The sequence below is a fragment of the Protopterus annectens genome, chromosome 5.part0, assembly GCF_019279795.1.
Source record: "Protopterus annectens isolate FY-2018-M chromosome 5.part0, PAN1.0, whole genome shotgun sequence".
NCBI classification, from domain to species: domain Eukaryota; kingdom Metazoa; phylum Chordata; order Ceratodontiformes; family Protopteridae; genus Protopterus; species Protopterus annectens.
This window is the reverse complement of record NC_056735.1, coordinates 1,416,631,273-1,416,647,582: the sequence shown is the minus strand read 5'-3', so window position 1 is coordinate 1,416,647,582 and position 16,310 is coordinate 1,416,631,273. Positions and strand designations below refer to the sequence as shown.

The 16,310-nt window shown below is 43.8% G+C and overlaps 1 protein-coding gene across 1 annotated transcript in view; it reads left to right on the top strand.

Annotated features, from left to right (window-relative positions):
* FAM76B (family with sequence similarity 76 member B) overlaps positions 1-16,310 on the top strand; it is a gene marked incomplete in the record, with an annotated part of 994,273 nt that overhangs the window by 752,644 nt on the left and 225,319 nt on the right. The window contains 1 exon segment of the mRNA XM_044071227.1: positions 9,901-10,036. Within this exon segment, the coding sequence (XP_043927162.1) occupies positions 9,901-10,036 (136 nt within the window).

The window sequence follows — 16,310 nt, the reverse complement described above, 5'->3', positions numbered from 1 at the left end:
AAACTTCCAAGCACTTCCCAGCTGAATGCTCCTCCATGCGGAAAGATTGGTCTGCAGGCCAAAAACTGGGAACTCATTACCCAGGATGAATAGGTTTTCAATGTAGTGTCCCAAGGATACAGATTTAACTTCCACACCTTACCAACACCAAGCGGGTGGCCAGATCTACCCCCAAATCAGTGAGCAGATGCCCAAAATCAAGTACTCTCTCTCTTAAGCATGGGAGCTATTCAGTTGGTGCCAGAAGAGGAAAAGGGACAAGGTTTCTACTAGAGAATTTTTCTGGTACCCAGAAAAGGCAATACACCGGCGTCCTATCCTGGACCTTTCTACTTTAAATACCTTTCTGGTGATTCCAAAATTCGAGATGCTGACCCTTCACCAGCTGCTTCCTATGCTAGGCAAAGATGCATGGTTGGCAACACTAGAAGCATATGTGCACATCCCTATCAGGGAGTCTTGCAGAAGATGCCTATGCTTCAAAGCAGGCTACATGCACTATCAGTTCTCTGCACTGCCCTTTGGTGTATCTACTGCGCCCTGGGTATTAACAAGGTGCCTAGCTCCAGTTATTGCATTCTGCAGGCAAAGAAATATTCAAATATATCCATACCTAGACGATTGTCTAATTCAGGCAGAAAGCCAGGACATACTTTTGAATCATCTGGCCTTTGTTCAGAGGGTACTGACTTGTTTGGGGTACACCATAAACAAAAGGAAATCACACCTGGTACCCTGTCAAATTATTTTCCTGGGAGCAAGCTTGAATACAACTTCCTAGATGGCTTTCCTCACACCAGAGAAACAAACTCATTTGACAACCTACTTCAAACAAGTGGCAACCTACTTTCAAACAAGTGGCTACAAAAACCCAGTTATCTGCAAGGCAAATACTGCAAGCCTTGGGGTTTATGGCCTCCTGCATTCTTCTAATTCCATATGCAAGGTTGCATATGAGGAAACTGCAATGGTGTCTCAAAAGCCTGTGGTGTCAACATTCACAGGATCTAGAAGCTATGATTCTTATCATACCTTGCCTACGCCTAGAATTCCTTTGGTGGACAGAGGCCTGCCACCAAAACAAGGGACTACCATTCACACTACCCCCTGCCGCCCAAACCGTAACAGATACATCAGACTATGCACTTGGCAGGGAAGTGCGTTCAGGGCAAATGGAACCAAAGTCAGATGCGCTTGCACATAAGTCAAAAGCAAGTGTTAGCTGTACAGAATGCTCTGACAGCCTTCAAGGACCACATTCTTCCAGGACAACTAATGGTAAAGACGGACAACACCCCGGTCTTGTGGTACATAAACAAGCAGGGGGTACACACACTTACCCCCTCTGCAGACTAGCCATGGCATTGTGGAACACAGGCTTGAGCTACCGAGTGAGTCTACAAGCTCAATTCCTGCCAGAAAAACTAAATACACTGGCAGATGGCCTAATCAGAAACCTCATGGACCCACACGAGTGTAAAGTGGAACCAAAGATTTTCAACATGTTGACAAGCAAAGCCCAGGCATAGACCCGTTTGCCTCCCCCCAGAACCATCAATTGGACAAATTTCGCACAAGGATTCCTTACAAACTATCCTTCAGCTGGAAAGAACTATCAGTTTATGCCTTTCCTCCTCTGCCTCTGCTCTCCAAGGTACTACTAAAGATCAAACAGGACAAGCCAAGGACAATTTTAATTGCACCACACTGGCCACGCCAGCACTGGCACCACCTCCTGCGCAGTGTGTCATGCTTGGCCCCATGGCACCTGCCTCAGACTCTCCTTCCCTGTTGTCTCGGCAGGATAACCAGATTCTGCACCCTCAGCTACAAACTCAGAACCTAGCAGCCTGGCTAATTACCTAATCCCTCCTTTACCACCCCTCAGTAAATCAGTGATGGATATTTTAGAGGCTAGGAGGCCTAGTACTGGAAAACCTTATGCTGCAAAATGGAAAAGATTTTGTAGCTGGAACCAATCTCAAGGGATGAACATCGCAGTGCCCAGTTTACCTCAGATTCTACAATATTTAACTGAGATACTTCATAAGGGCTTGTCCTTTTCCTTCATCAAAATTCATGCCTCAGCCATTTCAGCTCATTGTAGCACAGAGCCTCCTCTCTTCTCTCACCCACTGCTCAAGCAGTTCCTCAGAGAGCCCAAAAATTTAAGGCCACCGAGGAGAGCTCCAACTCCAGCCTGGGACGTTGAATTTGTCTTGGAGAAACTCACTCTTCCTCCTTTCAAGTCAGCTGTTACTGCAGATTTAAATTTCCTTTCCTGGAAAAAAAACAGCTTTTCTTTTAGCAATCACTTCCACAAGAAGGGTATTTGAGTTACAGGCCCTTATGGCAGTGGAGCCTTTCATCATCTTTCATGTGGACAGGGTGTCCCTCAGAACCAATCCCTCCTTCATGCCCAAGGTGGTATCCAGTGTAGCTCTTAATCAGTCCATTCATTTGCCTACCTTCTTTCCTAACCCATAGAACAAAGGGAGAATGGATTCTGCACTCCTTAGATGTGCACAGACAACTTAGATTCTACTTGGACAGGACTAAGCCTCAAAGGAAATCTGAACAACTGGTGGCATTTGCTGCAGGGACAGAGGGGAAAGCTATTTCAAAGCAAACCATTTCAAAATGGATAGGCCATGCATTCATTTCTGCTATAAGCACCATGGAAAACCTATCTCACAGGGCATCATCCCCATTCAACCAGGGCTCCATCTACCTCTACAGCCTTTCTCAGGGGCGTCCCTACAAGGGACATCCTAGAAGCCGCTACCTGGAGTTCTGTAGATACTTTTCACCAAGCATCATCATTTGCCAAATTGCCAATTTTTTCTAACTCCAGAGCTGGTTTTGCCACTGCATTTTTGCAGGGCCTTATAGCTGGTCCTAATTTTATTTAAATTCCTCCTCCCAACCTTAGCTATGACAATCTACCCAAATATAATGACTGCAACAGTGAAACACGAAGAACATAGTACAGTTGTGTGTACTTACCATAAATGTAGATGTTCGAGTGTATTCACTGTTGCAGTCCTGGTTACCCTCCCCTCCAGCACCCTTTCTTCTTTTGGCTATACCTCTGCTCTCATTTACTATGCTCAAAAAGCTTTTTGGTGTAATTGCTTTTTTTGTTGGAGGTATATCCTTGTATTAGAGTTAATTGCTTCCCATTAGGGGGGCACCTGACATCTGGGGCAAGAAAAACTGATGTAATGGCGTCTGCTGCATGTTTTATACCCCTGACCTGACGTCATGGAAGAAGGGACAGCAACTGACGCAAGCCCCAGGACTTTGTTAATCAGGCTGACTGAGGGCTACAGCAAGCAGATATCCCAAATGTAATGACTGCAACAGTGAATACACTCTAACATCTACATTTATGGTAACTGTGCACAACTGTACTTTCTGTCTTACCAGTGGGAATTGATGAACACTGGCTTGTCATATTCTTCCATCAAGGCACATCTTTCTGCCATCTCAGCATGTTTACCATTGACTCCTCCCTTGGCTTCCAGGTTGGAAGTCCAGCTTTTTCTAAAAGGAGTCCTGCACATTAGACCCCCCTAAAGAAACCTACCCTTCCTCCTCCTTGGGTCCTTAACTTTGTGTTGGAAAAACTTAACTTACCTCCCTTCAAAGCAGCTAAGTACCCCACTCTACAACACTTGACATGGAAAACTGTTCTTTTGGTGACTATTACTTCAGCCAGTCTCTGAACTACAAGCCCTCATGGCTTTAACTCCTTTCACAGTTTTCCATAGGGACAGGGTTTGCCTGCATACCAGTCCATCCTTCATGCTGAAGGTAGTTAATGAACTGTCCCTCAACCAGGCCATCAATTTGCCTACTTTCTTCCCTTTGCCACTATCTTCTTAACCAATTACCACAACATGTGTTAAGTTAAGCACTAAAGCTACTGAGTGTAACACTGATTCTCTGCCTGTCTTAATAGGCTACTGTTTATTTTTCACATACACACGACTTCAATTTGTTTGTTTTGTGTTTGCAGCAGTATCTGATCTAAATGTTGCTGTAATACCAAAGTCCCACAAACCCTGCAGCTCTTCATTCTACCATGTTATATTTGACAAGTTTAACAACAGTAGCGTGAAGAAAGCAGACTATGCATTCTTGTAGTTGAAAGCTCTGTTTTATCACGTTTTATAGGCATGCTATCAGGTGCAGCTTGTTGGCTAGTATTGACACTTTATACAGGTACATTATTGCTGTTAATAAATTTGCCATTTCTGCTGTGTCCTACTCTTGAACATTTAATCTTCATCGTAATTATCATAATTCATCTTTTGTTCATCTTGTATGCAGGCAAAGAAACATGCTTAAGCAAAGGCTTATATTAGTATTCTTTGATACATGTAGGACTGAGCTTTGCAGTTTCCATTAAAACACACATTCTGCTAAAATAACTAGCTGCTCATAAGACTTGCCCTTTAAGTTTATCTACATCTGAGTTTTCTAGAATTTTACTTGTATTTACATGAGGCAGAAGCCACACCATCAGTATATGCGTAAAACTAGACACCTGTGACATTACCAGTCTGTCCATAGTAAATGCTCAGTTATGAAATTTAAGTAATTGTCCCTTGGGGGAGCCCCAGCCAGAATTTCTTGTTTCTGTTTCTGATAGAGTACAGCAAAATCCTTTAAAGTCCCCATATATTATGAGCGAGTCCGGATTAGACATGAAGTTAGTATCCTGGCCCACTGGGCCAATGTTCTTTATCTGCTTTTTCTGAAATACTGCACTGTGCAATTTCACCTTCAAGTCCGAGGTTTTATTTTTGTTTTGTTTTTTTCAAAGGTGTAGTCGATTTTCAGATTTGTATTGATGTGGATGGTGACTGTGGTGGTGGTGGTGCTGCGGTAGCGTTGTCGCCTCACAGTAAGACGCTGTCCGGTTCGATTCTCAGCTAGAGTGTCTTCTGCATGGAGACATGCGTGAATGGGCGTACCTTCGTTGAAGGTTTTGCGTCGGGCCTGGCAAGCCGGTACGTAAAAATCAACTGCCAATTATTAGCGGACCGGAGTTCCGCTGTGGCGACCCCTAACCGGGAAAAGCCGAAAGACACAAGCAGACACAAACAAATTGATGTGGATGGCGATTGCAAAAGTGGATTTTGATTGCTGGTAACTGAGTAAGCAGCTGTCGGTGGATGCACTTCTTGAGTACTGATCTGATGTTGGTCATGGCTACATCTTCTTGAATCCTTAGTAGATGTTTGACATTGACACCACCACTTTGCTGTAGAACTGTAGTAACTAAGCATTAGTAGAGTTCACTAAAGGCTTGTTTATTTTTTTCACATTTTAAGCAGTACACAGCAACTACAGCTTCATTATGTGCAAGTCTTTAGTTGTGCAGAATGTCTCACCAGTTGAAACTGTCTTTTCACTGTCAAGGGTCCCCATATGGACAAAAGTTATTTTGTGCTTCTGATACAGTTTAACACACTGGTGAGAGGATTTAGAAGTCAGGTCAGCTTTAAAGTCAGTCACTTTAACATTTAGCTTTTTACTCTGGAAGGTGGCAAAAATTTGGTCAGAACATTTGCTTTCAAGTAGTCTTTAGAACATCACTGTTTCTTTATAAACTTCATATGCTTGCGTTCTCCACCAGTATGATGATTAAGAAAAAGTCTCAACAGTTTCTTCTTTTTGATATTCAAAAATAGTATTACCTTAGAGATGTATTCATTTACTTTTAACAAAAAAAATAGTGTTTCATTCAGCCAATAAATTTTGTTTTGCAGAACAACACAAATCAGTAGAAGCAAACCAAAGTATGTAGCATTGGTAGTACAGTTATGAGCATTGCTGTTTTCCAAGCAGTTGACCCGGATTCATTTCCTGGCCATTGCAAGAAGTCTGTACACTTACAAAGCCTTGGGGACCATTACCTATCAAGTTTTATTTGGGGTGCTCAGCTAGGCTCAAAATGGCCACCTGGGTTGATAGAGTAGTATTCTACTATGAAAGCATTGCTTAATGTTTTAGCCCAAGAACAAAAGGCAATTGTCCAAATCACATTTTTGCCTATTTGTATGACCCATTGTAACGAAGTTATATATGGTATCTTATTTAGGAGGTAGTCCACAGAGTTGGGATTGATGGCCTTATAACCACATCAGGAATTTCACTCCCTCAGGAGATAGCAGCTATGATATGCAGTTAGAAGCAACTGGCCCCACCCACCCTCAAGGAAAAGACCAGTTGCCCTCCTAATAGACTGCATCAGCATGAGATCATTTCCAGAATTGTCAGACCAAATTTGCTTGTTTTGTAATTGTGTTATAGGACATCTCATCAGTGGAGTACTGCTTGATATGATCTACATGGATTCTGTGGAGGACTTAGGGTCTTGTCACTAACATTTTCTTTGTAGCCACCTGCATGGGACAGAGTCAAACTGAGTAACTAGATTGCTGAGTGGTTGAAAAGGCAAGCAAAAGAAGTTTGTGGTGAGGGTGATGTCTGACCTAAGGGAGGTGACTAATGAAGTACTGCAGTGGGTAATCCTGTGTCATTTGCTCTTTGTGCTTCCTTCAGACCTAGCTGATGTACGTGAGAACATGATCAACTTTTTCAGTAATGACAAAGTTACGTGCCACAGTACATTATGCGGGAGATTTTCAGGTAGATTTGGAAGGGCTGACAAAGAGCGGGGGCAAAAATGTGGCTGTTGAGGTTCAGTGCCAATAAGTGTTATGTTCTGTAGTTGTAGAATGGTAACCCTAGTGTGAATTATCTCAGGAGTGGAGCTAATGGCTTTTCAGCTGGAAAAGGATTGAGGATGTTGATCACACATGTACTATACCACTAGCAGCAAATGGAATGCCAGGTTTCCTCCTTCGAAGGATAGATCACAGAACTGAAGAGGTAGTGCTTCCACTCCTAAGGCCCTGACTGGATTATAGCTTGACTATTCAGTGTAAATGTAGAGGCTGTGTACAGGGTGTTGCAAAGAATCTAGAAGAAAGTCTTCAGAAGAATGGATGTGCTGGAGAGGAATGAGGATATGTGGTTTCATTAGTTTGAGGTGTCCTCATTCAATGTCAGAAAGAATAACTTGATAGGGATGCACAAAATTCTGGGAGAGATGTGAGGGTGGGTATCCTGAACAGGAACAAGAGGGATGGGAGGCCAGAAATGGCAAATTATATGAACCAGCTATTCCTCTGTGGGAACTGTAAGAATTGGTGGCAACCCAATCCATAGAGACACTCAGGAAGACATGGGAGTGGTAAAGAAAGAGGGTGCTTAGAAAGGCTTAGTTGGTGGTGCAGAATATTAAATGTATATAAAGGCCACAGTAGATTATCTTGTCTTCATTTATTAAGCAGTTGAAATGTCTAGAGCTTGAGCACCATAAAAGTTGTCTTTGGTTCCTTGTAGGAAGCCATTGGGTCTACCCCTGTTCTGCTGATGTTAGCATAACAGTTTGTTGACAATGCTGGACACTCTCTTCTTTCAGAAGGAGGGACTATTTATGCACGTTTATTTGTTTTTTTTTTCCTCCTTCAGTTGATCCTAGCAGAAGTTGGTGAGCAAAATACCAGAAAATATATTTATCACCTTTTAATGGTTAACAAAGGTGTAGTTTCAGATGTTTTTGATCATTGACAGTGCAGAAGCCTGTCTAATGATGCATCCTGCACCCTGGTGAAAATGGGGTATTCTCTGCTTCAGTCTTATTGCAGGTAATCCTGACTTACTTCAGACACCATTAGACACTTTTTTTTTCTCCATGTTTCGAGTGCTTCTGTCCAGCATTTTTGCAGATTACGTATGTGAGTGGAAAAATGTTATCCTGCATTGATAGATAAAGATGGACAGACACTTAAAATGTTTATCCTCCCCTGAAAATCTCAGTGGGTTTACACTCCATCGCTGATAGGCCTCTTCCACATGAGCTGTTTGTTTTGGTGACAGTGATGTTTACTGGCCAGTGCCCATCTCTAGCTGTAGAATTTCTCAAGTCACAAACTTTGTATCTGTAGGGAATGTTATTGTGCTGTTTGTAAGGATTGGTAATGCCTTACAACTAATCCAGACGAGTGTTAAAACTTTCCTTAAACCATCCGTTTCTTTCTTTCTTAAGAGAGGATCCATTGAAGGGAAACCTTCTCACTCTGGATATCCCCAGTCAACTTAGGTTTTACGTGAAGATGTTGCTGGAGTTCAGGAAGGCGGGCTGTTTTGCTCCCTTTGTTTTGGATAAAAGTGGGCTTCCAGCAGCTGTGGATCCTTTATCAAGAGAGCTATCTTTTGGTTTCAGGAGTATAGCTGCTCTTTGGAAAACGCTGTCTTGTTGTCCAGTTTGCCAGTGATGTAGCTGTTTGTGATACTTTTTTCAAGAATTTGTCCTTTGTGGAGCCTTATCTCATCAGTTCTCACAAAGTACTCCTGCTTGGACTTATTTCCAGGAAATGGACATACATTTGGCACCTCAGTGCTTCTGTACTCTCCCTCCTGAGCCCTTGCTTTGTACTGTGTGTGTCTTTGACCTTTTGAGGTATAAATTTGTATGCGTCTTAAGTACTTGTGTTTGGAATTTTTGTCATTCCTCCTGCAGTGGGCTTTAGCCAGACAAGTGTAACAGTTGTGAACTCACCATATCAGTTTGTTTTGGAGAAGGCTATTTGCTGTAAATAACTGCCTTCTGGACCTTATTTTTGCATGGCCTATGTGCATGCAGCATTTGCAGGTGGATGTTGGTAAATCAGGCAAGTATATAATTTTGTGTACGTCTGCTTCAGGTTTTGTTCCCTCTGTATGTGGTTAAAACTAGGGAGTGTAGAGGCTGTATGTGGCCATCTATTTTGGCATGTGCCATGACCTGTCCAAATACAGGGCAAGGCTATAGCAAATTCAGTTGTACTAAGATTGTGTTTTTAAAGGAGAAAACTCACAATATTTAAGCAGCAGAGGGCTTGCTTTGTAGTTGAACTAAAATGGTGAGTACACACCTTTTGTTTTTGTCAGGCATGCTAATTTTAATGTTCATATTTGTGAGCTCTTTGATAATAGGTTGAACTGTATGAGTTTTCTTTGAGAACAGTCATCTATGTTATAAGTATGGAATACAAATTGCTGTTATGAAAAATATTTGTAGCTGCATTATTCCTGACCTAATTTTTTGAGCAGTGTCTGTAATGGATCAGTTCTTAATCGGCTGCTATTCACAGGTTCATAGGTGTTTACTAGGCTAACGACCACAAGGGCTTTTTTCAGCCTGGCCATGCACCCCAAATCTCTGACAAGTTCTGTGAAGCCCCCCCCCCAAAAAAAATATGAATTACAGAAGAAAGTCAGGACTTGCTGTGTGACAGATTGCTACTGTCATTTGTGTACAGCAGAGATCCACATTTCAGAAGACGACTGCCTAGCAGAGGCACCACTTTTTTCCAATTCAGATTCTCCCTGAAATTTTTTTACATTTAATGTTGGTGTGCTTGTTTGTCTGGTTTTGTAACTGAAAGAAAGAAAAGTTGCACATAGGGCATTGGCCTTGTTTTCTTTTTCCAAGACTAAAAGAGTGACTCATTTTTTCAGTTGTCATTTTCATAAGCAGGCTGGCAAACTTGCAGCAGCTGAATTGACCCTTAAAAGCATGCTTTTCATGTGACCATTGATAAAATTTTCCAAGCAGGTCTTTGTGGTGTAGTATTAATGGCCAAGATTGTGGTACATTTTGCATGTGAAAATGGCATAATTTGCATCATGTAAGCCACTGAGGGAATTTTAAAAAAGGAAGTGCACCGTTGCATTGATTTTTGCCATTGCTATAAGCCTGCATGTAGATTAATATTTGAAAAAGAACTTGCCAAACACATCTGTGTCAAGTGAACCATTTATGTTTCATGTCTCTAGCAGTTCAGTCAGTCAGTCAGTGGACAGTGGTGGGACAGACAATTTTGTACTCATATCACAGTTGAAGGAGGAAGTTTTGTCGTTAAAACGGCTGGTGCAGCAGCGGGATCAAACAATATTAGAAAAAGATAAAAAGGTATGAATTAAAGCTTCATTCTTTGTTCAACAGATTTTTAGTCACAGTATTCATAGCAGCTGCATGTTTGTTCCTTTGAGCATTGAGTTCAGTTTTACTGCCATCTCTGTTTACTAAGTCTTCTTTCACAGAGCATCAATTTCCTAGGGAGCAAATTTTTGTGACAGTGCCCAGCATAGGACTCTCGTAAAGCATTTTTTGTAATTGAAAGATTTGATCTGATGATGTCAGTTTTCATTCTGTCCTTGACTGATGGGTTCAGATCCAAGGCGTCAGATCCGACTCTGCCATTGTGAAAGCTCATGGCAATCCAGAACTCTTGTGGTTTTCCCCTACCCACAGTGCATCCTCCCCATTACCTCAGATCTCATTTGCTGCCTTTAGGTGAAAGACGTGCTTGTTTGACTATCAAGTTACTGGGGATAGGCAAGTGTTGTATTTTTTGTCTTCTACTTTAATCTTTTGTTAAAAGACAGGTTTTTCCTTTCCAATATTCCTTTCATTTTGGCATTACCTTTTTTGTGGTGGTTACAGTTTTCTTCTGTGCACTTCCTGTGACTGTTTTCAACATGGCTAAAAAAGAAAAACACCAGTGGGTTAAGAAGTGTGTGAAATGTGGACAAAAGATTCCCTTCTCTGACTCGCACACACTGTCTACTGCCTTGGTCCCCTTCATCTGCAAGAGAGTTGTGCGATGCGTCATGCCTCTAATGCCCCGAGCGTTGGTAGAACGCAAGGATAAATTAATCTTGAATTACCTTTACCATCTTCTGTTGCTGATGCCATCTCTGGAGAGATGTCCAAAAAGTTGCCTCAATCATCTCTGAGCTCTTTTTCTGTTTCCTGTAAGACCTTGGAGAAAACTTTAAAAAGGCCTTCGTCGGATCCAACAGTTTCTATGGATCCATCCAAGAAAAAGAAAATTAAGTTGTCAGATTTGACCCCCTCAGGTCAGACAAAGGTAAAAGGTTAAGTCTTCAGATCGGATGGCTTCTTCGGATCAGAGGTTTCTGAAAACAAAGGATTCATCGGCTCTGAAGGCCTCCTATCCTCCTAGAATACTGGACATACTTCCTAGGGCAAGGTACTCCCTATCTGTGGACCATGTTCCATTGAGAGTGCCTTCTCCTTTTCTTTATAGACCGGATTTTCCTTCCAGGCAGTCCTCTTGCTCTGCTAGGAGCCTCACTGTAGAAGATGTGGGGCTGGTATCCTTTGTATCTGATATCCTTTTCATTCTTTCGTCAACTGATGGTTTCATATCTGACTCTGCCACTTTTACCAGATCATTTGATCCAAAAACTCTCAAGCTCCTCCCTGTATCCATAATGCCACACCAGCCTAACCTACCTCAGATCTCTCTTGCCGCCGTGCACTTCAGACATGGATCCATTTGCTCTTGAGCATTTGGAATTTTTTCCAAGTCTTTCATTACTTGTTTGGTCTTGAGGTAGTTTATAATTTTAACTTTCGTACTTTACTGTGGTGGTGCTGCAGTAGCGTTGTCACCTCACTGTAAGACGTCTTGTTCGATTCTCAGCTAGAGTGTCTTCTGTGTGGAGACATGCGTGAATGGGTGTACCTTTGTTGAAGGTTGTGCGTCAGGGCCGGCAACTCGCCACGTAAAAATCTACTGCCAATTATTAGCGGACCGGAGTTCCGCTGTGGCGAGCCCTAACCGGGAAAAGCTGAAAGACACAACAACAACTTTACTGTTTTCTTCCTCCCTCCCCCGCCAAATGTTTTAGCTAAATTTCCCTGTTTTCTGATTCTTTTTCTCTGCTGTTTTTCTGTACCCTTCAGTACAATTGTTGGTATTTCTTCTTTACTCTTTGAGTATGTGCATCTTCCGTTGTTGGTAGTTTTTCTCCTTTGGTTTATTATTGTTGTAGTGTTGTGTTTTATCATGGCTAACAAGTCTACAGGATTCAAGAAATGAGTTACCTGTGGAAATGAGCTTCCCAACTCCAATGCCCAGAGGGGACTGCATTTATTGCTTAGGTGTCGCTCACCTCAAAGCAGATTGATCTACTGTGGATTAAATTCCAGGGCTTTGATTGAAAAGGCAAATTGGTTTTAAGAGGCCTTCTTCCATCTGCCTCTTCCTCGGTCGCTAGGACCCCTTCCCAAAAAAAAAAAAAAAAAAAAAAAACTGACAAAGGCAAATCTGAGTCTATACCTAAAGAAAAGCAGTTCCATAAGAGATCTGCTGACCGACAATTCTTTGTCTGCTTCTTCAACAGAACCTTCTATAAAGTGCATTAAGAAGTCAGATCTGTCTGTCTCGGATCTGTCCATTTTGAAATCCAGGTCTCTGTGGATCTGTTCTCTGATGCTTCTCTTGGATCCAGTTTCATCTAAGCTCCCTTCTCCTTTCCTGGAAGGATCTCCACAAAGACACTCTAGACCTCCATCCACCATGTCATGTCTTAAACCTAGAAGCCTTGTCGTAAGCCAATGTAGATAGGATGATGAGGAAATTCCTCAGAGCACAGATTGATGGAGGTTCTCCCAGCTCAAACTCCAACCGGGTCTGTGCGCTGTCCTTTGTCCATGTCCCCCTTGGTATCTCCTCCCGCGATCTGGCCCTCTGTTTTGGAGCCCTCTGATCCTGAGATCTCTGGAGGTGTCTTTATTGGCTCTCACTATCAGTACTTCTATTTCGATGGTTCCCCCTGAGCCGTCCAGCACCAAGCCTTTCGGAGCCAGCAGACACACTCAGCTGAAGCATCAGCGCTAGCTCCAGAGGGGTTGGAGCCAACTCTGAAGCTGTCCGGCATCTCTTCCCCTAAAGGCCTCACTACTAACTACCTTGGGTCCAATTGGTTCCTCAGGTGGAGTGCTGGTGGGGTTGCAGGAGCCGATGGTTCTGGAGATTCCAGCTCTGGTGCTGTTGACTTCTGTGTCGCCTAGGCATTTTACGTTTTAGGCTGTGAAGAGGGTTTTCTCCTTGGCTGGAGAAAGGGACATCCGTGCCCCCCCCCCCCTCGGATCGGACAACCGTGTCTTTATACATTATTTTGCACTGAGCCTCGTCCATCCTTTTCACTGAGACAGCCAGCCCAAACTAGTTTCCAGCTGGTTTGTCAGGACATAGTCATATCTTCTGATACTTCCCCAGAGCACCCCACTGAGAAAGTCCCGAAGAAAGAAAAATGTGTAAGTAGGCACTTGGATTCTCCTCAGGTATCTCTCACTGAGGACACTGATTTTGATGAAAGGGAGGTGTCCCCTAGATCACCATTAGACGACGTCTCCTTTGGAAACATCCTTGAGATCCTGAAACAAAAGGTTGTTGGTCCTCTAACACCCCCTCCAAGGAAGAATCTGTGTTCCTGGAGGCTTTCTGGACTGGCCCATTTACTTTCTTGGGTCACCCCCCCCCCTCCACCCCTGCCCCATCTCCACGATGAGCTCCTTGACCTAGTCTCTTGCCAGTCATGGAAGGAGCCAGATACTGTAGAGCCAATAAGGAAAAGACCAGATAAAATTTTAGCTCCTTCCCCAAAGACCATGTACACTGGAACAAGAGAGTCCCAGTTGATGCTGTGGTTGTGGCGACAGCCATAAAGAAAGAACTGGCAGAAGAGAGTTCTTCTGTCCATCCTCCTACAGAAAGTCAAGGGCTTTGAACACATTTTGGAAACATTTGTGCTTCACCAGCCTTTGTCCTCAGATCTCAGAATTACTTGACCCATTTTATGAGACTAGAGAGAGATCTGAACACGGAGCTTGCCAAATCTCTTTCTGGGTCCATGTCATCCAAGGATGGAAACAGAATCTCCTCGCAGTTGACCACCCTACAATTTATCTCAGCTGCGTCCATGAGCTTAATCTCCCATGCTCTGGAGGGTACCTCTTGGGCTACAGTTCAGGCATAGCCATCAGGAGACATGCTTGGATGCACTTATGTGATTTCCCCAAGTCCTTTAAGTCTTGTTTTATCAATGCCCCTTTGACAGTTCTCTGTTCAGTCCCAAGGTTAAAGATGCACTCCCCAGATATGAAGAGGAAAAGACCCTGTCTGCTGTGGGCATATGTTTTTCAGCCTCTCAAAGACCTTTCTGTAGGAACTAAGGAGGAGGTTGAAAAAGTGTGGGTTAGGAAATCCTATGATTTTTTCCGAGAGTCATTGGGAGGGGGGAACCAGTGGAAGATCCCGCCCTTGTGGCAGAGGAAGTGGCTTGCAGAACCAAGAGCTTCAGGGATTCCTTCTCTGGCAAGCCCCCATCAGCACATCTAAAAGGAGGCCTGACTGTTTTCCTGTCTTTACAAAAGATTTGTGGGTGCCGACAGTCGTATCCAGAAGTTGTACCATAGCATTTTCTCTAACCTCTCCCACCATTGTGAGGAAAATCCCTAATGTTGCACCCAGTCAGAGGGAAACAGCGTCTCTGGAAATAAAAAAAAAAGCTGCTAGGTAAGTGTCAGTCAAGAGATCTCCCCAGACCAGAGAGGGGCCGGAACTTACTTGAGATTCTTCATGGTGTCAAAGACATGAGACTTGACTAATCCTGGATTGCAGCAAATTAAATCAGTTTATTCGGTATTCACAGTTTTGGATGGTCATGGTTCACTCCATTTTACCACTGCTACAAATGGACGATTGGATGTGTTGTCTAGATCTTCAGGGTGTGTACCATCACATCAAAATGAACAGGAGCTCCAGAAGATACCTACATTTCTGGCTGGGCACCAGTCATTTACCAGTTCAGAGCACTGCCCTTTGGTCTCAACCAGCCCCCAGGAAGTTCAAATGCATGGTAGTGGTAACCGCTCACTTGAGACTGCTGGGATTACTAGTGTTTCCATATCAGGACGACTAGCTCCTAACTGGCCCAACATGGAATTGACTTCTGCGGACAATGGACTACTTGCCCCTGTTGTGTGCTCATGTAGGAATCACTGTCAGTTATAAAGAATCCCAGCGTATGCCTACACAACGCTGCTGGTCTGAACACAGTCCGCCTTTCTTTCCTCTAATTGAATACAGACACTGAGGTCTCAAGTCGAGAAAGTGGTTCAAAGTTGTTCTTCTTCCAGCCCAGTTACTCTTGTAAGCACTTGGATCAATGGCAGCAGCAATTACTCATTCCTCTGGCCAGATTCCATTCCCCTCAGACACTCACGACCAGTGTCTTTCTTGTTTAGGCAGGGAACATGACCACGAGAACTGCGCCATTTGGCAATCGTTTTTCCCTAAGACCTTATGTCGCAGTTTGCAAGCCTTGAGTTTGTATTTAGAGAATCAGCGGTTGAAACCGTTAGCGTTGGGTGTGGAGGCTGCTCCCGACGCCCCATCTGAACTGCTTAGGAAGAGGCCAAGTCCTCTCGGCCTACTTCGTCTGCTGCATCTCTGTCTGCCGTACCTCAGTCTGTATCCGATGTCAGCTTGGCTGAGGATCCGGCATCTGCTGGTGTAGATAAAGCGGCTACCGCTGAGGAAGCCACACAATCTCGAGCGGACAACACTTCCACAGAGGATTTACCGGTGCCTGCCTTAGATGCCGGGGGGGGGGGGTACCGGCATTCCACTCTGGGCCCATTGGACTCTGCCTCTACCATCCCGACTCCTGACCCAAGGCCTATTCCTAGCCAAATGGCAGCAAGGCCTTTAAAGAAAAAGCAAAAAACAAGACACCTTACTCCAACCTCTGAAAGCATACCGCCTTGGCAGGCCTTCAGCCAGAGCTTGTTCAATGCCTTTATGGTTCTTAGGCCTTCTACAGAACCCTCTGTCACTGCTCCTCCCCTCCTTAGTCCCAGATCTCTCACGCATGAAAGGAGGGTAGATCAGCCTGAAGAAGAGGAATTGTCTGATTCCTCCGAGGACTGTCTTTCTTACTCCTCCCAGAACTCATTCCCCCTGGGATATGGATTTCCTGAGGAGGGCTCTGTTGAACATGACTCCCCTGTAGAGGATTTTACCTTTGGGGAAAATATTAATAAGATGAAAGACCGCTTTAAATAGCAATTCTCGGATATGACTGATGTACATAAAAGATTTTATGACCTTATTCAAATGGACTCTCCCAATCCTTCTGTCATCCCTCCTATTCAACCTGCATTCCTGGATGCCTTTGCCTCAGCCTCCATTAACCCGGATTCCCAACCTCCAGCCCCACGTAAAACAGAAAGACTCTATAAAGTCCCTGAGATAGAGAAATTTCTCTACGTGCCCTCCTGCTGATCCTTCCACTGTCTCCATCTCTACAGACAGGGCCTCCAAACCCCTTCCTACCACTACCATCCTCTCTGCTGATGGGGACAACAT